Source organism: Microtus pennsylvanicus, chromosome 12 (genome assembly GCF_037038515.1).
Source record: "Microtus pennsylvanicus isolate mMicPen1 chromosome 12, mMicPen1.hap1, whole genome shotgun sequence".
NCBI lineage: Eukaryota > Metazoa > Chordata > Mammalia > Rodentia > Cricetidae > Microtus > Microtus pennsylvanicus.
Window position 1 is genome coordinate 3698335 of NC_134590.1, and position 25385 is coordinate 3723719.

General features: G+C 39.8%; 2 protein-coding genes across 3 annotated transcripts in view; both read left to right on the forward strand.

The window, feature by feature from the left end:
• The window catches only part of LOC142832680 (ATP-binding cassette sub-family G member 3-like), a 158955-nt gene that overhangs the window by 20047 nt on the left and 113523 nt on the right, over window positions 1-25385 (forward strand). The window lies entirely within an intron of this gene.
• Window positions 1-25385, forward strand: part of LOC142832679 (ATP-binding cassette sub-family G member 3-like) — a 49989-nt gene that overhangs the window by 20047 nt on the left and 4557 nt on the right. Inside the window, exons 7-13 of one of the 2 annotated variants that reach the window (XM_075943359.1) lie at window positions 1252-1403; window positions 3215-3316; window positions 6437-6687; window positions 9242-9324; window positions 14151-14240; window positions 19065-19189; window positions 19612-19766. In XM_075943359.1, the coding sequence (XP_075799474.1) occupies window positions 1252-1403; window positions 3215-3316; window positions 6437-6687; window positions 9242-9324; window positions 14151-14240; window positions 19065-19189; window positions 19612-19766 (958 nt within the window). The remainder of the gene's footprint in view (window positions 1-1251; window positions 1404-3214; window positions 3317-6436; window positions 6688-9241; window positions 9325-14150; window positions 14241-19064; window positions 19190-19611; window positions 19767-25385) is intronic. The other variant, XM_075943360.1, reaches the window with a different exon arrangement.

Here is a 25385-nt window from a genome sequence, read left to right on the forward strand (position 1 = left end):
AGTAATCTTATTTCTTGTATTGAATCTTTATCGTTTAGTCAGGCTGGTGGTTGCTGGGTAATATGATATAAAATTGCACTTTTCATTTTGTGGTTTATTAATAGTCTCTCAAAGAAAATAATCAGTTATCATGCCCATTATTCTGCCATTATATTGTCTATGCAAACCATTTGTCCTGGTGGAATTCAAGATGTGCACTTACCATGTTCTTTTCCTTTCCCTCCCTCCCTCCCTCCCTCCCTTCCTCCCTCCCTCCCTCCCTCCCTCCCTCTCTCCCTCCCTCCCTCACATTTTTCCTCCCTCCCTTCTTCTCTCCCTTCCTTTCTTATGTTCTTCCCTCTTTTAGTATTTCTGACCATTATTACTTACTCCCTCTTTCCCTCATCCTCTATTTCATCCATCCTTTCTGTTTGTCTTTTTGAAACAGGGTCTCACATAGCATAGATGGGCCTTGACGTATAGATCCTCCCAAGTGCTAGAATGTTACAGATATGCCATCATACCCATATTTTATGAAGACATTTTCATAGAAGTTTTGAACAGTTTTTGGTTATTGGTGCTCAGATTTTCTGAAATGGTAGTTCAGCTTATTTTTTTTCCCATCATGGAATTAAATGAATAATAAAGTCTCAGGCTTGACCCTCTCTAGCTGACCTCTTGGTCTATTGCTTGACATTTTGAGCCTTAACAACAGAATGGGGGAATTCTATTAGATTTTCCTTATGCCTAAACTATGAAAATCAAAATGAGATTATTGCTTCAGTGTTTATCAGGAGAGTAAGTGGTTAGGAATATGAGTCACATCATAGAACAGTGAAAGCCAATTCCTGAAGAGACAGAAAGTGTGAATGATTGAGGGGAATAGTGCATACAACCATACCTGTAATGTTTCCTCTGTCATTGCATCTCAAGCTTGGGTGAACCTGTCAATCACCTGAGCAGCCTGTTCATGATATGGATTCCCTGCACTGACTCTGTCTGAGAAGACAGCACAGGGATCTAAATAATAACACTTCAGTGGACTCTGCAATACTGACGCCCCACATGTTAGAAATCTTAATTTTTTAAATAAAAGCTTGGAGCTTGTTTTCTCTATCAGGTGCATAATACAAGTGAGACAAGATGTTTTTTAAGAAAAATTCAAGCTGAAATGGGAACCTAGATTATAACTTCAGGAATAAAATATTTTGTCGATAATCTCAAGGTTCCTCTCTGTCCAGTGACTTATTATTTTTCCCTCTTTAAACTTAGGATGTCTAGGAGGGGACGGACAATCATCTTCTCCATTAATCAGCCCCCGTACTCCATCTTCAGACTGTTTGACAGCCTCACCTTAGTGGCCTCAGGAAAAGTCATGTTTCACGGGCCTGCACAGGAGGCTTTGGAGTACTTCACATCTGCAGGTATGGCGGGCTTTTGCTGTGAGATCTCTTTCATTCATGAGATACGTGGAGAGAACAGGGTTTCTCAGGAATGCTACTTGACCCTCGTGCAGGCTTACTGTGTATGGGTTTCTTTATTTTAAATACCTTTGTTTAATTTGATTATAGGATTCTCTTAGTTGTGCAATACAGACTTTTTGCTGTTCATGTCTCTTTTCTTTTCTCTTGTCTTGTAAGCATGCCTGTTGTACAAGATTTTTACTGAGTCTCCTGTTCTGCTTCCCAGTTGTGGTAACCTTCTTAACTAACATGCTGGCTCAGGGCCGTTTATCCATCAGTTCAACAACATTGGGAAGGTCCAGCACCATCGTGTTCTTGTTTACATAGCGGATGGTGATTTTCAGTTTTCCCCTCATGTGACCTGACTCTGAGGAGCTATGGAGACCTTACTTAGTAGTTACTTTGCACTTCAGGTTTAGATAATTGAGAGCTGTAGTGGCTTAAGTCTGGCTCCTGAGAACTCATGTTTTTGGTCTGTCTGGTTTTATTTTACAGTGAGATTAGATAATGACATATTTTTTGATGGTTCTTGCCATCAATTTTATCTTAGGAAATATTAATATAGCTATTGTTGATTATCTTTAACTACAAATATAGGTTCAAATAATTGCTGCTCAATATTATTTATTTGTTTTGATTAATCTTTGTCATTTAATAATATGTAAAGATTTGTGGGTCTATGGAGTCCAACAAAAATTTAGGCCAAATTAAAATAATTGTTTCGCAAGATGAGTCCGTGTGTGTGTTTGTGTGTGTGTGTGTGTGTGTGTGTATGTCTGTATGTATATATATGGCCTATGTCTATATCTCTGTCTATGTAGTCTAAATCTATGTTCTTGTTTATGTCCATGTCTATGTGTAGTCTATGTCTATATCCATGTGCATATCTAGATCCACATCAGTGTCCAAGTCCACGTACATGTCTATCTCCATATCTAAGTTATTGTCCATATCAATATCTACATGTATATCCATGTTCATATCTATCTCTATATTCATGTCCATATGTTCATGTCTTTGATGGGGGAGGTCCTTCTCTCTATGCGTTGCTTTTATTGGTTAATGAATAAAGAAACTGCCTTGACCTGTTGATAGGGCAGAACTTAGGTAGGAGGGGAAAACTGGACTGAATGTTGGTAGAGGCAGAGAGGGAGAAGGCAGAGAAGGAGAAGCCATGGAGCCGCTGGGGAGAGATGTGCTGAAACTTTGCTGGTAGGCCACGACCTCATGGTGATGCACAGATTACTTGAAATGGGTTAAATTAAGATGTAAGAGTTAGCAAATAAGAAGTTAGAGCTAATAGGCTAAGCAGTGTTTTAATTAGTACAGTTTCTGTGCAATTATTTCCTGTCTAATCTAGCTGGGTCACCGGGAAGAACAAGCACCATTCTCCTACATGTCTGTGTTCATGTGTAGTCTATGTCTAGGTCCATGACTCTCACAATATATGTATGTATGTATGTATGTATACACACACATATATGTTTATGTCAGAGCCTATAGATATGTCAACTCTGTCTATGCCTGAGTATTATATATGGGTATGTATATATGTATGTATGTATAGCACCAACATAAATACATACATGCATACAATAGGCTATGAAGCAGAGATTGCTGAAATATTATGAGTGTATATATAATAGAAAAGAACAATTTGTTGGGGGTTGGGCAAGAAGAGGAAGAAGTTCTTAGATTCAGTCTTCACTCCCCTTTCCCACTCTCTGAAAGAGGGTCCTCGTGTTTATCTTCATAGACTATCTTCTTTGTAGGTTACAACTATGATTCCCACAACTACCCTACAGACTTCTTCCTGGAAATCATCAATGGAGGTTTCTCTTCTCTATTAAACACAGAGGAAGATGGCCACGAAGGTATGTGAGCCTTCTAGAGTCACAGATTTTTGCCTAATTGATTTCACTAAAACATAACCATGTATCTCATGCTAATTCAGTATCTAAAATTAGCCAATAGACTTTACTGTATGCTAGTGCTGTGTATTTTTAATTTAACTTATAAAAGAATATTTTTATGATATTGTTACAAGGGAAATTTCTGTTAAAAAGTACCTATTGATTGTCATGTTGCTTGTTCTATTGTTTTTGATAGGGTTTTCTTATTTAACCAGATTAGTCTTGAATGTGTGCTCTTTCTACATCACCTCCAAACTATAGGTATTACGGGGCTATGACAACATTCCTGGTTTTGTTTATAACATTTAAAAATGAGATACTTGGCAGTTTATACATTTACATACATATTCATGTAGATGGACATTTTTGTCCTGCTGAGTCCTGCAGTTGTTCAGTCCCTAAAAACCTCACAGAGGCTTATATTAATTATAAACTGGCCTATTAGCTCATTCTTATTATTAACTAGCTCTGACAACTTTAGTTAATCCATAATAATTATCTATGTTTAGCCTCATGGCTTGGTACCTTACTCAGTGAGGTATTCTTATTTTTTTTTTCATCTATATCTGGCTTGTGAATGCAGACTGAGCCTTTCCTCTTCCCAGAATTCTCCTAGTCTGGTTGCCTCACCTATACTTCCTGCCTGGCTACTGACTAATCAGCATTTTGTCAAACCAACATGAACGGCAAATCTTTATCATGTACAAGAGGATTTCCCACAGCACTTCTACTTTTTTCTTTTCAAAACAAGAACTCTGAATCTAATTTTCTTTGTTTAACTTTTCTCATGTTATTCATAACAACTTGTAACCAATACTCTAAACAATGACAAACATCCATAATCCATGTTTGGGCAATGTGGGCATAGTTTTCTAGGCTACTTCCTGCTGAATGGGGGCACTGATGATCTTATGGGTACTCAAAGAAAATTTAGCATTATTGTCAAGTCCTGACTGGAGTATTCTGTGAGACTGGAGCATATCAGTCAGCAATCTTGAGGCTGTTCTGGGTGTAGAACACAGAGGAAACTGCAGCAGAGGTGCTCTGAAACATTGGATCATCTGGATCATCTGTTCCCATTGGAGATTTTTCAGGGGGTCTTCCTTGATCAAACTTAAATTTTCTTAACCCAGTATGAATCCACAGCCTCTCATTTCCTGTGGAAACAAAAGCAAAAGCTCTTCTCCAAAGTAACATATCTTTTCACTTAAATTTTGAAGTCAAGGCATTTTCAAATTTTATAGGTTGAATTAATTGAGCAACATTTATAATCAAATGTCTTTTAGCAGCTTTTGCTCATTCATCAGCAGTGAAACAATACAAAGACAACACAATAACATATAGTACCAGATTCTCTGTATTTTCCATCTTTATATGGCTTTAGTTTTTTTCAACTCTCTTTTATTTTTATTTTTATTTTTATTTTTAGCTTTTGCTTTTTTTCAGACAGGGTTTCTCTGTGCATCTTTGACTGTCTTGGAACTTACTCTGTAGACCAGAATGCCCTTAAACTCAGAGATCCACCTGTCTCTGCTTACTCTGTACTAGGTATGATTAAAGGCATGCACCACCACACCAAACTACTCTATTTTTTCCCTCTTTTTCAAATAATTTTTTCTATCCTTTTTCTTTTTCTCCCAAGCCTACATATAATTTTAAACACATGGTAAACTGTTTAGAGTTTTCTTTTTCTATCGGAATCTGTCTTTACTATAGATCTCTCTTTTTCTGATCACATGAGTCTTTAATTTTCTAAGTGATATAACTAGGATTAAAGCAGTGGCTTTGGTGACTGGATCTGCCTCACTCCTTTACTTCCTGAGAGTTTAGATCCACAGCAAAAGTACTGGTGGGAGCCACCCCCCCCCCCCACAAGTCTGTAGAGTTTCTAGGTCCAGGCCACCACCAAGAAGCATGCCAACTATTGATCATAAAAACCATTTAAGTGTTTGGTGGAAGGATCTCTTAAAAAAGCAGTGAGGTTTTTATTGCTAACACTGAGTCAGGAAGCCTCTCTTAAAGGAGATGTGCTTTGCCTCTAGCAAAAGAGCCCACCCTAGAAAATGCTGCTACCAAGAAGCCATGTTTAACTCTGTTCTTTTGTGTCTAGAATTTCTTTCCAAGCTCTCTCAGGTTTTATGTGGATGTAATTGCCCAAACTTGGTGCCATTTGTAGATGAACATTCCTATCCTGCCCATTCCCGCAGCTGTTCAGTCCCAACAAAACACATGGAGGCTTATGTTAATTATAAACTGGTTGGCCTATTGGCTCAGGCTTATTATTAATTATCCCTTACATCTTAAATTAATCCATAAATATTATCTATGTTTAGCCATGTGGCTTGTTACCTTTCTTAATGAGGCATTCTCATCTTGCTTCTTCTGCATCTGGCTGGCGACTGCAGACTGAGCCTTTCTTTTTCCTAGCCTTTTCCTACTCTGGTTGCCCTGAATATACTTCCTGCCTGGCTACAGGTCAATTAGCATTTTATTAAACCACTACAAGTGACAAATCTTTACAGTGTACATGAGCATTTCCCACAGCACATTCACATAGGGCAGAAACAGGAACCAGACTCTTTATGAATATTAAGAATACAACCATAAAATAAGGAAGACTATGTTAAGAATTAGGGTATAGATAGGGAAAAGGCCATACAGTTTGCTGTATCCATGGAATAATGACAGTAGTCAGGACAGTTAGGGACACTTTTCTAATCTGTGAAGGAATTACTCAGGAGTAACTTCTCTTTTTCTCAAAGTTTGGTGGGCAGAAGATGGAGCTCAGCTGGTAGACTACTTGCCTAACATGCACAAAGCCTTGAGTTTGGTTCCTAGCACATAACTGGGTGTGAAGGTGCATGTCTGTAATCTCAGCACTTGAGACAGAGACGGGAGGACCTGGAAGAGTTTAAACTCACCCTTGGCTTCATAGCAACTTTGAAGCCAGTCTAGAGTACATGAGACTCTTTCAAAGAAAAACTGATACATAATTTCTGTCTTACTCATGTATACTGTCTCAGAAAAATCAGTTACATTATTGTCTAATATTTCTTGTCTTTATCCACTTTTGTCCCAAAGCCGATGAACATAAAGATCTTTCTGAGAGACATCACCAAGTCAGAGAAAAATTAGCCAATATGTATGTCCAGTCCTCCTTATACAGGGAAATGAAAACTGAACTGGATCCGCTCTTGGGGGAACAGAAGGCAGGGAGGAGCTCAGCCTTGGAGAAGATCACGCATGTCACTCCTTTCTGGCATCAACTCTGGTGGATTATGCGTCATTCATTTAAGAACTTCAAAGGTTTTTTACAGACCACTATAATTCGGGTAATCTGATGAATTATTTTAATTGTGAAACTCAAGTGTGAAGAATTTCTGAGTCATTCTACTCAAGTCCACACTTATCTTCTGCTCCCTCCCATGTGTCTGTCATCTCCACTCTCCTTGCATACAGAAATATTCAACGAAGCAAGTAGAACACAAGTTTTTACTTATGGAAAGCCATTTTAGTGGCCAGTTTTTATTTAGAGAAACTATAACGAATAATCCAAGTAGGAAATTAAAGGAATGCAAAGAGAAACTCAGCACACCTGTGAGCTCCTCACACCTGTCTACTTTATTTCACCAGTGCATCCTACAAGTTTAAAGTCCAGGAATGAGTAAAGAAAAAAAAAGTTTTTTTTTTTCTGGTGCAACTTTTCATGACAAAATGGACTTGGAGAAGGTTTAAGTAGAGAAGGGGTGGAGATGACTGGAGAGGGAAAGGACGGTTGATCTGTGGTTGAAATCATGTGGTGAGGAGACAGGGCCATAGAACAGCTCTGAGGGAGCCTGAGCATCGACTGCTTGAGATGAGCCTGCTGCAGAGTGCTGTTCCCTCATCAGGAGTCCAGTGTGTGAAAGCAGCAGCTACTCAAAGAGTGCAGCTCACACACACAGTAACTGGACTGAACAATGCTCTTCCCTGTCAGCCAACTGGAACTGGGAGGAGGTGAAGTTTTACTTTTCTTTAAACTGGCTCTGTAACAAGGATCATTATGCCTTAAGGTTTTCTGTTATTTTTAACATAATTGTCACATAGAAGTGTGGTTCTTCCAGCTCATTGGGCCATCACTTATTCAGTTATTTTTTATTTCATGATTATGATGATTCTATTGTGTTAGTGTTTGATCCTGGGCCATATCCCTTAGAGGGCACTCACTCTACCATGGGCCTACATTCCTGTCCCTGGTCAACCAGAACTTACAGTCAGTTCTGCTGTTAGTGCATTGTTATTTTATCCTCAGTCATTTAGTTTCTGTTGCATACTGAAAGGTCGGGTGTTGTTGGCTGTAATGAAACATCACTTTCTTCTTAATATGTGAGCTTCCCTTATCATATTTAAATGTTGCTTCCTTTCCTGATTGTGTGTTTGTGAACGTTCGTACCATTTGTGTTAAACTGTCAGTTGCTCTAAATACTTCGGTCTTTATACTTGAACATTTGTGTCATAAAAGAAACATTTTTAAGTCCATTTTTGAGAACAAAAGATTTGATATGATTTGAAAATATGTGGTTTACATTCATTATTTTGGGTTACCCACTGTTTAGTGGTGAGGCAATTTCATGAGGTAAGAAATATGTGTGTGTGTGTGTGTGTGTGTTAGCAATGCTAAGAATTGAAGACTAACTTTTCAAAATTTTACTTATTTATTGTTTTGTATTTGAGTGTTTTGCCTGCATGTATATCTGTGTAGCATCTGCATGCCCATGGAGGCCAGAAGAAGGCCTCTTGGAACTGGAGTTACACATGGTTGTTAGAAGCCATTAGGATGCTGAAAACTGAATCCCAGGTCCTCTGAAAGAGAAGCAAGTGCTCTTAACTACTGAACCATATCTCCAAGCCTTAAGTATTTTGTTTCTAATCTATAGGGTTGCATGCTAGGATGCTTTGCATTAAGTTGTAATATTATATTTTTAAATCATTATCAGAGAAATAATAGAATCTTTCAAATAAGTTGCAGCATCACGTAGCCTTACACGTTTGCTAATGGAAGCACCTTCTAAAGTGATTTTAACCCAAAAATCAAAGCAGTGCAGGCTCCTTGTTACAATCTGTACACACTGAGTAGTTGGAGGTCAATGAGGGTCTGGAGGAGATGGCTCCTTAAATGAGACTAAGCCCAGGCTGCTCTGGCTGATGCTGATGGAGCTGCCGTGACAGAGATGGTGGGCAATGGGAGCATCGAGGGACCCAGAGGACGCTGTATGATCACTGTGGTGACAGCAATAGTGCTGGTTCCCACACAGCACAGACTTCCCTGAGGTGACACAGGTGAGAACCAGCTCATCCCTTCTTAGCACACAAAATCCCATTGCTAGGAACTGTGTTGTGAGTAATTTGTAATTTCATTATTTGGTTTGTACATACAGCATCCACTGTATGTTCTCCACTGAGCTGTCCCTCTGGCCTTAGTGTGCTTGTTTCTAACTATAGGAGTAAAGAAAGCCTGAATTCTTTTGAGCCACATGAAGTAGAAATCTGCAATTGTTTGCTCGCACCAGAGTTGACCATCCCCGGCACCAGCCTCCTCTCCCATCCTGTGTCATCGATGTTTTAGTACCTGGACCGAGTCCCTCGTGGAGCACTGGGAGAAGTCTTAGCATTTTCAGGGCCTGCACTGTTGGAGCCTCAGATTGCAAAGACCTTCATTTTCAGTTTAACACACAAGCAGTTTATGTGTGTTTCATATTCTTCCAGGCACTTTGACCAAAATATAATGTTTGTCTCATTAGAGAGATCTTATTAGGAAATTATATATATTAAAATAATGCACAATGTGTAGGATACTACTTTCTCCTAATGGAATATTTTTCTTTTTTTTCTTCTATTTTTTGAAAGGCAATTATCACAGTCATAGTGGCTGTGTTTATGGGTACCATGTTCTATATTATAAGAGATGATTGTGGTGGAGCCTATACCAGGTAAGCAAATTTACATCCTGATTTTGAGAAAATGCTGTTACTTTGTTCAAGCTTATAGAAATCCATTAAGAATTAAAATTCATGATGAGAGCAGAGTAAATGTTTTATGATATGGTAGAGTGTGCGTTGAAGCCTGAATGGGCAAACCCAACTTTTCACATGTTTGTGTGTAAAGAGTAGGAAAGTAGACACACCACACATTTCACATTTTACCCATTTTAGTGTGTGGAGTAGCTTCATATTATGCAACTATCACCACACTTGAAATATAGGTCATTTTTCATCTTCCCAAAAGGAATCCCATACCTTGAAAGAAGACTACTCATACTACCCATTTCTGATTGCTGATGTCAACCATTCTATTTTTTGTCTTTGAAATTAGTCCTGTGAGAACCCTGATTGGAGTCACACAGTATCTCTCTTTTTGTGTTATTTGGTTTTGTACTTCTTTATTTTGGCTGGTTTGTTTTCATTAGTGCAATGTCCTCGGGACTCATCAAAGTGTGGTATGTATGTGTGTGTAGATTTCTTGGGCTCTGGAAGGCAAAATAATATTTCATTGTGTGAATATGCTGTGCTATTTCCTATTCATCTGTGATTGCAAATGTGGTTTGGTCTCAACTTTGGCTACTATGAACCATGCTTCTAAGTGTGCAAGTATACCTGTTTGAGCCCTGGACATTTGTTATTTAAGGTAGAAAGCTAGAGCTGCCAAATCATAGGCCATTGGGTTAATTGTTTGAGGAGCTGCTGTCCTGTCTCCAACTCGACTGTCCTATTTTATATCCTCACCAGCACAACACGAGGGCTCCAATATGTCCACATCCTCACGCTTTCTTGGTCTGAATATATTATTTTTTATTTTTTTATTACTTTATAAATAATACTAATCAAAATTTCCACTTCCTCCCCTCCTCCCACTTCCCTCCTGCTCCCCCACTCACCCTCCTTTCTTCCCTTCTAGTCCTAAGAGAGGGCAGGGTACCCTGCACTGTGGGAAGTCCAACACCCTCCCCCCTCAATCCAGGCTTAGGAAGGTATGCATCCAAATAGAATAGGATCCCCAAAAGCTAGTACATGCAGTAGAGACAAATCAGTGCCATTATCATTGGCTTCTCAGTCTGCCCCCATTGTCAGCCACATTCAGAGGGTCCAGTTTGATTCCATGCTCCTTCAGTCCCAGTCCAGCTGGATCTGGTGAGCTCCCTTTACCTTAGGCACACTGTCTCTGTGGGTGGACCAACCCCTCGTGGTTCTGACTTCCTTGTTCATATTCTCCCTCCTTCTGCTCTTCAAATGGACCTTAGGAGCCCAGTCCAGTAATCCTATGTGGGTCTCTGTCTCTATCTCCATCCGTCACTGGACGAAGGTTCTATAGTTATATTCAAGATAGTCATCAGTCTGACTATGGGACCAAGGCCAGTTCAGGCACCCTCTCCTCCACTGCCCAGGGTCCTAGGTGGAATCATCCAGATGTACTTCTGGGAACGCCCCCAGAGCCAAGCCTCTTGCTAAACCCCAAATGGCTCCCTCAATTAAGATATCTCCTTCCCTGATCCCATATCCATCCTTCCTCCATCTCAACCATACCACTCCCCCAAGCTCTCCCCAGCCATCCCCTTCTTCCTTCTCTCTTCCCCTCTCCCTTTCCTCCACCCCACTTCCATGCTCCCAACTTTTGCCTGGTGACGTTGTCTGTTTCCAATTTCCAGGAGGATCTACATATGTTTTTCTTTGGGTTCACCTTATTACTTAGCTTCTCTAGGATCGTGAACTATAGGCTCAATGTCCCTTTGTTTATGGCTAGAATCCACTTATGAGTGAGTACATATCATATTCATATTTTTGGGTCTGGGTTATCTCACTCAGGATAGTGTTTTCTATTTCTATCCATTTGCATGCAAAATTCAAGATGTCATTTTTTTCCGCTGAGTAGTATTCTAATGTGTAGATGTGCCACACTTTTTTTTATCCATTCTAGCATTGAGGGGCATCTAGGTTGTTTCCATGTTCTGACTATCACATATAATGCTGCTATGAACATAGTTGAACAAATGCTTTTGTAGTATGATTGGGCATTTCTTGGGTATATTCCCAAGAGTGGTATTGCTGGATCCTGAGGTAGGTTGACTCCCAATTTTCTGAGAAAGCAACACACTGATTTCCAAAGTGATTGTACAAGTTTGCATTCCCACTAGTAATGGATGAGTGTTCCCCTTACTCCACATTCTCTCCAGCATAGGCTATTGGTGTTTTTGATTTTAGCCATTCTCACAGGTGTAAGATGGTATCTCAAAGTTGTTTTGGTTTCCATTTCCCTGATTGCTAAGGAGGTTGAGCATGACCTTAAGTGTCTTTTGGCCATTTGAACTTCTTCTGTTGAGAATTCTCTGTTCAGTTCAGTGCCCCATTTTTTAATTGGGTTAATTAGCATTTTAAAGTCTAGTTTCCTGAGTTCTATATATATTTTGGAGATCAGACCTTTGTCTGTTGCGGGGTTGGTGAAGATCTTCTCCCAGTCAGTAGGTTGCCTTTTTGTCTTGGTGACAGTGTCCTTTGCTTTACAGAAACTTCTCAGTTTTATTTGGGTCCTAGGCATCTGAAATCAGGTCATTTTGGCAAAATGGCAGACACTTTGCTAAACGGGCCACCTTTCAGCTCCATAAGTCTGTTTTGATATATGGAAAGCAATAACCAGTTTTGAAAGATAGAATACACATAAAAATCAGTTCTGTGGATTCCTTTTGTGTGGATCAAACAATAATCTGCAGTGAGATGATCATTGCAGCTATTCACTCTGTCTGCTTTTCATCTTCCCTGAAGGCAAGGATCTAAAAGCTTTCCTGGCATAGCCATATCTCGTGGGAATGGCAAAGGTCCTAATGCCAGCAGAGCTGCTTGACAAAGATCCAACAAAGCTGAGCCACATGGGTGACACTGCTCCATTTCTGTTTGTGATCTCTATGTGCTGTATGCTTGGGGAACTTTAATATGTGTACAATTTGGGGATATTGTGTAGATGGAAATTTTCTTATGAATCAATTCCTTCTCCCAGTTGTACTGACTGTGCCTCAGCAGCCTCTGCCTACCATCTCCTTGCCACTGAGGTCTCATCCCAGGGGGGCTTTTGTCTTATATTTTTTTATAAGAAGTTGGACTGTGTGACAATGGCCTTTGTGTATGGTTTATTCCAGTCTTCCTGATTAATGGTTGATCTTTTTAGATAGTGTCCTGGTTAGGTTTGTTTTTGTCAACTTCACATCAGTCAGAGTCATGTGGGAAGAAGGAACCTTGATTAAGAAAATGCATCTATTAGGGTGGCTTGTGGGAAAGGCTGTGGGGCATTATCTTGATTAATGATGGATGTGGGAGGGGCCAGCCCACTGACAGCGGTGCAACCCCTGGGCAGGTGGTTCTGAGTTTAATAAGAAAGCAGGCTGAGCTAGCCATGAGGAGCACTCTCCTAAGGCCCCAGCCTCTATCCCTGCCTCCACGGTCCTGCCATGAATTCCTGTCTGACATTCCTTGGGAATGGACTGTGACCTGGGATATGTAAGCCAAATAAATCCTATTTTCCCTAAGCCTCTTTCAATCAGGGTGTTCATCACAGCAACAGAAACCTAAGTAGCATAGCTCTAAACACTTCCTCAACAGGCTCTGTGGAATAAAGCTATTAAATTACTTTCTATGGTGATATTTAACATATTCATCAATCTGATTACAGGGTAAGGCCAGTTCGGGCACCCTTTCCACTATTGTTTATGGTCTTAGCTGGGGAAATCCATGTGGATTCCTGGGAATTTCTCTAGTGCCAGGTTTCTTGCTAGCCCCATAATGGCTCCCTCAATCAAAATGTCTCTCTCCTTGCTCTCATCTCTGTCCGTCCTCCATCTTGACTATCCCATTCCCTCAAGTTATTCTACCCACTCCCCTTCTTCTCTCCTCTTTCCCATCTATCGTCCCTTCTCTCCTCACCCCCATGCTCCTAATTTTGTCAGGAGATCTTGTCCATTTCTACTTTCCAGGGGGACCTATATGTTTTTCTTAAGGTTCACTTTATTACTTAGCTTCTCTAGGGTCATGGACTATAGGCTCATTATCCTTTGCTTTATAGCTGGTATCCAGTTATGAGTGAGTACATACAACGTTCATATTTCTGAGTCTGGGTTACCTCACTCAAGATTTTTCTTCTAGTTCTATCCATTTGCATGCAAATTTCAGGATGTCATTGCTTTTTACCTCTGAGGAGTACTCTAATGTGTAAATGTGTCACATTTTCTTTATCCATTCTTTGGCTGAGTGAGATCTAGGCTTTTATTGATAAACATACATGAGAGTAAACCCAGATGGGAACTTGAGGACAATTTATTGGAGGCAGACAGAGGGAGAATTCCATGAACACTAAGGAACAGGTGTGTATGGTCGTGTAAGAGTGGTGGGAAAGAAAGTTGTGCATCTAGTAGAGCAGAGCCTTGAAAGCAAGACTGGCTCATTAGGAGGGGAGGAGAAACCCAGGACCTCTGCTCTATTGCTGGGCACATGGTGCTCAGCTCCTCCACACTATGGTTGGTCACGTGGTCCTCTGGTCCTCTGTCCTTGTTTGGTCCTTTGAGGCAGGGACACAACTGTGACCTGACAGGCCCAGACCTTGTCATGCAGCCCAAGCTGGCCTCAGTCTGCAGCAATTCTTTCCAATACTGCTTCTTTATTGTCATTTTTAAAAATAAATTTATATGATTTTATTTAATCTATAGAAAGCTCTGTTGTAAAGAAGCCATTTCAATGTTGAATTTTCTGTTTGATTTTCCTCTATTTTCTTTCTGCAGATCTGTCATGCTCTTCTTGCTTACAAGTGTTCAGTGTATCACAGGCACGTCTGCAGGGGAGCTCTTCATAATTGACAGGGATCGCTTTGTGTAAGTAGCCCCTGCTCCAGAGGCAGGCTTAAGGTCATGGTGACCAAGCTAATTATATTCATAGTTGGGCTTGGATGTTATCACATGAAATACTAGTATTTTTCCATTTTATTATTTGTTTAGTTGAAAAGTAAACAAATTATGAAAGTTTGTGTTCATTATTGTTGTGGCCCCAGGCGTTTTGAAGCATGTAAAGAGATTACTAATATTAATGAAAAGCTGAATGGGAAATCAAGAACAAAAGTGTCTGATGCTCTGTAAAAGTTTCAAATTTTGGGTGTGGTCACCAGATCTCAGTGCTGCAGACACAGTAGTAGGGGCTGAGAATCACTGGAAGGTCCTGAAACCTCAGAGAAGTATGTCAGGGGTTTCATTGAGCTTAAGTGTACTGAGTTCAGCAGCACATTGGAGTGGGAGTCCTCCTCTTGATGCAGTACTGGAAAGAGCCAGACAGCAGCTGAATATAAAAGAGCTGTTTATCTCCTGTGTTCCTCAAACATGCTTAGGAGTCACTCTTCTCAAAGATGGGCAAGATTTGCCCCCAAGTACATGCTGAGGAGGGGAGTCATCAAAGAGGAACTGAGGGCCTTGCTTGAAACATGATTAATAAAAACTCAGACTAAAATTGGGGTTCAACCTGAAGACCAAAAAGTAAAGCAGCCAACGTCTGGCTCTTACCTTGACCTCAGTCCAAAATGTCGATCATGCCTCCAGGAGTCTCAGAATGAGACTGTGTTGAGTGCTGTTTCCTCCCATTTTATAATCTTCTCTAGGGCTGGGATTAAAGGTGTGCACCACTGTGATTAAAGACATGCACTGCCTGGTTTCTATGGCAACCAGTGTAGCCATTGAGATTAAAGGTGTGTGTTACCACTGTCTGGTGTAAGGCTGATAGGGGAGTACTGTTTCAACTCTCAGATCTTCAGGCAAGTTTTGTTTAGTAAATACAATTGAAATGCCACTACATTTCCCCTTTTTGTCTAAAGTCAAAAGAAAGCTATACTATAAGAAAACAATATACAATAAGTACAATGACTATATACAATATACACAGGCAATAAATATATCAACAATGTCTAGTCCATTTGCATTTGACAAATTTAGAGAAAATACTTTAAATCTATCCTATCTTGGTGAGTCCAAAGTGTTGTACCTAATTTACTTTCTATCATAACTTGCTTTCTGTGTCTAATAACCTATTCTAATCTAATAACCTAATCTAATCTTCAACTATCTCAGAGACCCAAGAAGGAAATAATATTAACTGAATAAACAGAAAGTGCAAGCATGTGACTTCCACAAAATATGTGAGTAATGACAGAAACAGCTGACTTTCTGGACAGTCACGCAAAATTCCTCTGCAACAATAGGGTATCTCCATTTTCAGCCTATAGGCCTAATGGATCCAATAGATCTTTCTGTGAAGCAGGACATTCTGAAGGGCTGTCCCCCTTGGTCTTGACAACGTTTGGCAGTTACTTTCTTTCCTGTCCTGCTTATCCAATTAGGACAGCATGCTGTCAGCAGATGAGGCAAGGACATTTTCTTGCCCAGTGTCTTATTTTTGTCACAAAGAAAGCAAACTCCATGTGGAATTTCTTCAATGCCCATTATCTTCTCTGAAGTAGAAGATTGCTGATGCCAGGAGCAGATAGATATCACTGTCATAAAAAGAAGAGCCTAGGTTATTAAAATATTTAAATTTCATATTCTGTAGAGCTCTGAAGTGTTTGAAGAAGACCTATCTATCTAAAATATATCTATGTTTTAGCATGAAAAGATACCATACGTGACTATAAGTTCAATTATTGTAGGTGATTAACTACTAACCGTATGTCCTATTATCCTAAACAGTTGGTAATAATAATTTTCAAAGACTATAAATTTGCATTACATTGTTAAATGAGCTGTACAGTATAATACCTTGAAGAAGATTAGAAATGTATAAGATACTGATTGCTTAATATCTTTCAGATCTTTCATACATATAAGTTCCCATTTATATTCTGTATATCTTTTTGGGTATTGAGTCTTTGCTGGCTTTTCAGAGGTAATAACAGGATAAGTTATAGCTAAATCTTTTGGTATGTCATTTCTGACTCTGAGAGGTATTGGCAATACTAAATATCTAAAATTGTCTTTTGTATGTAACTCCTCTCCTTCCTTATCAGTTCTGATAAGTTTCTCAACAAATTCAAATCTTTTTGTTACTGTCTTTTGTAAGATCTGAACCTCTTGACCTGTGGCTATTTCTAATTATTTCTTCAAATCAATTACTTTCTGATTCTCATTATGATAATGTGATTCCAAGTTTTAAAATTTTTCCATTAGTGATATCTTCTCATCCTTAGAGACTATTTGGATGGTACATAGATTTCCTTCTAGGAGGGATGTTCTATCTGCTAGCTTGTCATAACGTTTAACAGATTTTGATTGTCAATTTCAACAATATGTATTCTTTCAGATAATCTCTCAGTACCATTTTGTAAGGTTTTCATCACCCATTGACATGGATTGAATTTTCCCTTTCAAATTATGTTCATGATTTTTAATCGTATGAATCCTTTCAGCCAACTTCTCATTATTAGTCTGTAAAGTTGTATCATTTTTTAAAAGTTTCTCATTCTTGACTCTGTTATTGAACAATTTCTTTAAAGATATAATATTAATAATCAAATTGATGACAGTTATGGCTAATAAGGTGGAAGTCCCAGGTAGGTTATTAATTCTATCCATAATAGAAATGCAAAGGTTATTAAATTCTTAGATGATTATAATATCTGCCATTATTTTAGGAGTGGTTTACAAAAAAATTATAGTTGTCTTTATATATATGTTTTGCCTCTGTTAAAATTCTGGTTTAGCTGAGACTTTTAAGGTGTAATAAAAATGTGGGCCAGAAAAACCTGTGGATTTTCTAAGCAGAACTCAAAACCAAAACTGAATGGAATTTTGGTAAAGAGATGCTGGTCGGGGCAGCTGTGCAGCAGTAGCATATAAGAACCATGGGAAGTGGGAAACCGCAGTAGCTATGTAGGAGCTGCATGCATATGGGACTGGTGGAAAGCTGCAGAACTGCAGAAGTCACAGGAAGCTACATGGGGCTTAGGAAAACCACGTGGGTGGCCCGTGGGGGGCCCAGTATGAGAGGAAGCAGAGCTGGGATAGATGGGAGTGCTAATGCTTCTCTCAAACCCAGATGGCTAGGTTTGGGTTCCAATTTCCAAAGCTGGAATTCCAATCCCAGGCCTGGCGTGGGCTGGTGGCTAAAAAGCCTCAGGCATATGTTTTGTTGTTTTTTTTTTTGTTTGTTTGTTTGTAAATTTGTGCCTATGTTGGGTACCTTAATGAAGCATGATTAATAAAAGTTCAGAGACTTAATTTTGGGTTCAACCTGAAGAGCAAAAAGTAAAGCAGCCAGCCACTGGTTATTACCTTGACCTCAGTCCAAAATGGCAATCCTGCCTCAAAGAATCTCAGAATGAGACTGTGTTGCGAGCCATTTCCTCTTGTTTTATAATCCTATCTAGGGCTGGGATTAAAGGCATGGACTACCCTGTTTCTATGGCAACCAGTGTGGCCACTGGGATTAAAGTTGTGTGTTGCCACTACCTGGTGTAAGACTGATTAGTGGAACTGTTTTACTCTCAGATCTTCTGGAAAGCTTTATTTACTAAAATACAATTGCAATGCCACTACTCTTGCTCAGTTGGTACAGTGCTAGCTTTGTGTGCATAAAATCCCATCTTGGAGTCACAGAATCACAAAACCCTGAGTATGACTTTATTTCTGTAATCCCAGCACTTGTGGACAGGATAGAGGCAGGAGGACGGTCATTGTTGGCTACATATGGAGTTTGAGTCCAGCCTGCACTCGTGGTCTATTCTCAAAAAGGAAAATCAGGGCTACAATGAAGACACTAGGAGTGGAAGACCATGGAATGGCGTAGAGAAAGATATCAGGAAGGGAAGATTAGATTTGGTACTGGTAAGGATTCATGGTTGAAAAGTAAGATTATTGAAGGAATACATCTGCCCCAAGTGAGGGTAGCAGAAGAGAAGGATGTGGTGTCCTGAAGCTGCACTGTGACCTCAGAGTGACAGTGTCACCTTCTTCATAAGAACTGGAAGGAGAGGAGTTTCCATGACTGCCGCGCACCCCCACTCCCGCCCCTGCTCTCTGAGCGCTAGTACCCAGTTCGCAAGCTTCGGGCAAGGGGTTGGGGGTTGAGGAAACACACGCAGAAACAGACCAGCACACGGACCTCTAATCACTGGTACAAAAGCCCTTCTTTAATAACACCATGGAGGCTTAAATACCCTGCAGTCAATGGCCAACAGGTGAAAATCCCATCCTCTGATCCTCTAGGCGAGGCACAGCTTCTAGTAACTTCAATTAGAAGGCTCTAGACAGGGAAGAGCAGCTGGAGGCCAGGACTCAATTGGTCCCAACACATGTCTATGGTCTGAGGTGAGGTACGAATGAGCTGCTCCTCAGGGAGCCAGGGGTCAGCTTCAGAGGGCAGAGACTCTGAGGAGAGTGGGCACATTGGGCTGTTTCCTTGGAGGGGCTGTTGTGTGGCCAGAGTGGACTAAAGAGGGGAGAGTTCTCTGGTGGGGAGAATCATAGTGAGAATTTTATAATGATGATGGCTTAGAGATGCTAGTACCGAAGATGGGGACAGGTATGGGAGTCACCCTGGGCAGTAGGGAACACTGTCCTGTTAGGCTCCCTGTGGTAGCAGAAGTCAGTTTAGCCAGCATCTCCCCTGTGCCTTCTGGACTAATCTATATAAGATGTATAACATGATCTTTGTCTCTCTAGACATGAGCACACCAGTGGATACTACAGAGTGTCATCGTATTTCCTTGGGAAATTGCTGGGTGAGCTGGTGCCCAGAAGGTTATTCCCAAGTATTATATTTACTGTTACAGTATTCAGCATAGCAGGTAAGTGACAAAGCAAGAGAATGTGTCTTTACTCTTGGAGGAGCGTGTTTTGGTTTGTACAACTGTGGCGAGTCTAAAGTAGAAGAGCATGTCTCCACTATGTGCCATGTAAATCAGGTGTTCAGTTCAAAAAAAGTCTTCAAGACTTGCTTTCAAAAGAACTGCAAAGCTGTTTATAAAGGTCTTATTTTACTAAGAGATCTTATGTATTATAATTAATTAATAACATACATTTGAGACAGTGTCAGTGGAGCAAGATCAGTTATTAGGTATCTATTCATATGTATTATAAAGGATTAATTTTTGCTTTATTTAGACTCTAAAGTTGTTACCAGTCTCTTTGGAGATTGAAATATTATTTGAAAACTGTAAAATATCCTGGATTTCAGTAGTGGACTGACCCCCCTTTTTTTCTTTCTAAGGAGTACGAACAGATGTGAAGGGTTTCTTCACTATGATATTTACAGTCACAATGTTGGCTTGCTGTACCAGTTCCCTGCTACTGTCTTTAGGAGCAGGGGAGAATGCAGCAGCTGTACCAACACAACTGATCACCATATATTTTATGTTCACGGTGGTGAGTAAGAATTATTTTTTTTCTAATAGGTAATGTGTTCCTTCTTGTATATATAACCTGCTTGACACCTCAAAACATGGGACACGAGGCTTTATGCTAAAGCTTATTATGGTCTGTAGGAGAGAAGGAGCCACCTTTCCATTAACATTTGTGGCTGCTGCTGTGGTGTCAGTCCTATGATGTGGTTGGCATGTCCTTTCTAGTGAGCTCTTAACAGACATTGCTTGGGATCATATTACAAAGCCATAAAAAATTGGAGTGGTGTGATTGGCTGATTGCTCCACAACAAGACAGATTGCTGCCTTCCTTTCTTGCTGGTTGAGAGAATTGCCAACTCTTATAACCACAGCAGATATGATTCGGTTTATCCAGAAGTCTCTAGTGGGAAAGCCAAGGTCATGGTCAGTGTAATTGTTGGGTACAAGGCGTCTATCTCAGGGTTCACTTGTTCTGAAAAATGACAGAAATAGTGGAAGGTTCCAGCCAGACTTCTAAGTACTAACCAGTCTCCTGAATTAGCACACTTCTGCTCATCTGTCTGTAATTGGTTACTCAGTCTTAGTCTTTCATGCCCATGAATTACACACTGAATGTAAATGAATCAATTGATAAATGCAACCAGATTCCACATTTTTAAAAAAAACATATCAAGTAAGTAGAACGATTAATGTAGCGTATTAATTGTTCACGTCTTTCTGTTAGTGCAGGAACATACTATTGCTTGGCAATGGCAGATGCATTCCATTGAGAAAATGCAAAAATTTGTTCTTATTCTTATTTATATGGTCATAAATGTATGACCATCCTCTAATGTCTCTAATGTAAACTTTCAACAAATACGTTATTAATTATTTTTTGTTGAGAAATTCTTAAATACACATAAAGTGTTTAAATGAAGTTCATGCAATTTTCTCTCTCCCAAATTCTGCCCTGTAAAATTTTTAATGAGAAATGTCCCCTAAGGCTCAGGAACTTGAACACTTGCTTCACAGATGATGATATTGTGTGAGAGGCTCTGGAACCATTAGGAGGTAGAGACTGATGGGAAAGTCTGTCCCTGGGCAGGGGAGGGGCTGTGGGTGTCTATAGTGTCCCCCTTTCTCCTTCCTCTCTGCTTTGCATTGTCATGTGAAGATGTGAGTATTCAGCTTCCTCTCCCACTACATTGCCTGTTGCCTGTTGCCTGTTGCCTGTTGCCTGTTGCCTGTTGCCAGGCTCCCTGCCAAGATGGCCTCTTATCTCTCTGGAAACCCAAAGCCAAAGGAACTCTCCCTTCTACAAGCTGACTTGTTGTGTTAGAGCAACAGGGAAGCAACTGCTACATTTCCTGTTGCTCTCACCATTTTACCCTCCCTGTCTCATTCTTTGTTTAGATTTTGTAAACCACTGTGTCTACTTAGCTGTGCCCATACGTGCCTGTGTGGAGAGCCATCTACTGGAGCATGGGTAGGCTCTCAGGGGCCACATTCTTAAAGAAAGATGGCTCTCCCCCTTCCAGCAATCATCACTACCACTAGCTCCTCAAGTAGGGGTAGGAGTTCATGGTTATTTCTCCCCTCCATGCAGGATTCTGTCTGTCTTGATCTTGTACAGGTGATGCCCATGTTGTCACAGCTGCTCTGCACTCATACGGTCACTGTCCTGTTGTGACAGGAAACACTGTCTTGTTGTAGTTGTCCAGTGCCTCTGGCTCATACAATATCTCTAGCCTCTCTATCATGATCCTTGATCCTTGGGAGGAGGGTGTGATATCTAGATGTCCCATTCAGGGCTGGATCCTGTGTAGTCTCTTTTCACTCTGTGTTGACCTGTGGTGTGGCTTTGTTAATCACTGTCTCCTGCTAAAGGAACTTCTCTGATGAAAGTTTGAGATGCACTAATCTATGAGTATCACAACTCATTGGAAGTCAGTTAATACCATATCCATTTAGAAGAATAACAGTAGATTTTCCCCTGGAACCTATGACCCGACTAACCACAACATCAGACAGGATTTACATTATTCCATTCCCAGGAAACTAGTCTCAGGCTAAATCTCAAAGAGAAACCCACAGCATCGCAAATAACTTAGACCTCTTCTATCTAAGGTCTTTTTAGGGGAAGTTTAAAAACTCATGCATACTCTTGGTGGTTACTTGTCTTTATTTTCTCAGGTTGGCCCCTCTTGCTGTTACATTCATTTTGTTCTTTCTCGTCGATCCTTGAATTACTACATTTCTTTGCCTTCTGTATTTCTTATAGTTTTATATCCAAGCCAACAATTTCAGGCAGTATAAGAGTCATGAAAAGTCACATTCCAAACATAAAGATTATGCATAGCTTCTAATTATCCAAGAACACCTGCAGCCCTCATTTGTGGCTACAGAGTAAAGTTATCTTCTGTAGCCTTGATTTGTCTGAATTTATTATTGAAACTTGAGGTCAGAAATGGGTGAAAGGAATTAATCATTTGCTTGCTGGCAATCACTTGGCTTTTTTTGTATTTACAACTGAGCCTGATCCTACAACTATGTGTTGTTACTAGGATACTTGATTTTAAAAACCATTAATAAGATATCTGGTCTAGTCTAATGCTTTCTTGAAGCTAGTACCACCTAATGATTACACAACCAACCCATAACTGCAATTCTCAGCATAAATATTAAATGAATTTGAACCAGTATGACTCAGAGAAACCTTGTTTCAAACAAAGCAAAACAAAACCAACCTCTGTTGAAAAAAGATTCCTTCAGATTCACTTGTAGGCAAGTCTAGGGAGGAAGTGTTCTTTTCTTAATGATTGATGTGGAAGGTCCCAGCCCACTGTGGACAACATTACAGTAGGAAGGTCATCCAGGCTGTAGAAGCCATGATGAGTAAGACATTAAGCACCATTCTTCCATGGTCTCTGTTTCAGCTCCTGCCTCCAGGTTCCTCCCTTGAGTTTCCATGTTGAGTTCTCTTAATGATAGACTGTGGTCATGATGGGAAAGCCAAATAAACCCCCTTTTCCCCATACTTTTGCTCATAGTATCACAACAATAGAAACCAAATTTAGCTAGAGTCTATACAGGTGTGTATCAGTCCAGTATGAGTGTTAATGAACTTGCCAAAAGAAAAAAAAGAGTATGGATATAATTAAATACCCACGTGGGAGATCTGAACTGAACCCCTTTGAAGGAATCCAGATGGACTTCTACAAATTCCAAAGAAACAAAGAAACTAAACAACAAACAAACAAACAAACACTTTAATGTGCACTGGTAGGATTCCACGTTCTCCTCAGATGAATAGATACGAATGTTGCATGTCTCCAGTCTTAGGGAGTTCACCGCACTTACCACCAGCGAAACTAAAATCAATTTCTCATCAACTGTGTTGAGGATTACTCCTCCACTTTACTTTCTCTTAGGTTACAGAATTTTCACCCAGAATCCTCTGCTAAAATTTCCAGCCCTTGTTTTTCTCCTTGAGAACCAAATACTGCTAAAAGACAACAACAAGAAAAAAGAAATAAAACAAGTTCAGAAGAACCTAGGTGACCCATTTCCTGTGATGTTAACTAAGAACACAGTTCAGAAGGTTAAGGAGGTGGGACACATTCCAGCCAAGTGAAAGTGTGCTGAAATAATTGTCCCAGGGAAGTGGAAAGTCATATTAAAAGTCTTGTTTATTATTTTAACGTGATAAAAACACTTGTTAATGTAACAAAAACAGCTTTTCTAAAAGTTTGTTTTGATGAGTGTCTAGTCTTAACCTTACCTAGGAAACAAAATATACCTACAAACAAATAAAAAATAGAAAGCTTTTTCTGGTGGACAAGTACATGTGTCCCAAGTTGTCCCCTTTGGATCATCCAGGCAGTCTTTAAAATTAATTCCCAAAAGGACTCTATCAATCCCTCATAACCTAAAGGACATGGAGTTGGTAGCATTCACTCTGCTTTTACCTTTGCTAAATGTGCTTATAAAACACACATAGAGACCTGAATACTTGGGTAAACTGTACAGCGCATGTGCCCAAGGAGTGACAGCTACACCTGTGAGGGAAGACATGCCCAGGCTCAAATATCCTTTCCTCTGAGTGGAGTGGCATGTTGCCCTCTTTATGAGACATGGGTGGTTACTTTTGCCAGAGTTTATCACTCTTGTTCTGATGTAGGAGTGTCATCTGTCTATGTGTTACTTTCATTGGTTAATTAATAAAGAAACTGCTTGGCCTGATAGGTCAGAACATAGGTGGGTGGAGTAGACAGAACAGAATGCTGGGAAGAAGGGAAGTGAGTCAGACGCCATGATTTTTTGACCTGTGATGGATGTAGGCTAAAATCTTTCCCGGTAAACCACCACTTTGTGGTGCTACACAGATTATTAGAAATGGGTTAATCAAGATATGAGAATTAGCCGATAAGAGGCTAGAACTAATGGGCCAGGCAGTGTTTAAAAGAATACAGTTTTTGTGTTATTATTTCCTGGGCTAAGCTAGCTGTGTGGAAGCGCCCACTGAAAACCTCTTATTCCTAGCACTACTGAGGGATGGATTCTCTCATCAATTGGTAGTGATACATCTGACAGGTTTATTGTTAATGTTCAGGATTGATTCCATGTGAAATTTAGTATTTTTTTCAATTTATGTAAATTTTATTGCAATTTTGATGGGGATTGCACTGAATCTGTTGGTTGCTTTTGTTGGGATGGATACTTTCCTATTTACCCTATGAATCTATAAGCATAAAGGTCTGTCTATCTTCTTGTATCTTCAATTGTTTATCCATATCTTAATTTTTCTCTTGTACAATTATTTTATTTATTTAGATTTATTGTAATATATTTCCTCTCTTCCCCTCCTCCCGTTTTGAGGTTACTGTGAATGAGACCAAGTCTCTCATTTTGTTTCCATTATGTTTGTAATTTATACTTGGGAAAACTGACTTTTCTCTGTCATGGTGTTTTATCACCGTCACAGGGAAAGGAACTAAGACATCTGGTTATTGTATAAAGTTTGTATATGGAACTTTAAAAACCAGTTATGAAGCCAAATGTATTTTTTGTATAGGCATTTAGTTAGGTGCAGTCTGAGTACATGCACACACAGTTATTGTTTTGCATGTTCTAGTGTATTTAAGAGTGGACTGAACAAATTTTATGTGAACTTCAGAGCTGTCCCTTGTTCATCCCCATCAGTGCTTTTTGCCATCTCCATGTGATTCTGTGGTTTGTGTTTTTAAATGGGGGATTGGGCACTGTTTCTGCTGCTCTTCGCCACATGGTGTGGATTATCAGTTCTAGGCTTGAAGTTGTCTTAAGGTGATATTTTAAGTTAATCCAAAATTAATTCTAAAGGCAGGAAGGGAGAGTCAAAACTCTTATACATGACAAGACTTACTGATCCTTGGAAGTAGAAGTTGGTATATAATGTTCAGTGTTTGTCCTGTTTAGGGTTTCTATTGCTGTGATGAAACACCATGACCAAAAAAAAGTTGGGGAGAAAAGGGTTTATTTGGCTTACATTTCTATATTACTATTCATTAATGAAAGAAGTCAAAATCATAACTCAAACTTGTATAATTTGGAGGCAGGAGCTGATACAGAGACCATAAAGGGGTGCTGCTAATGGGCTTGATCAGATTGCTTTCTTATA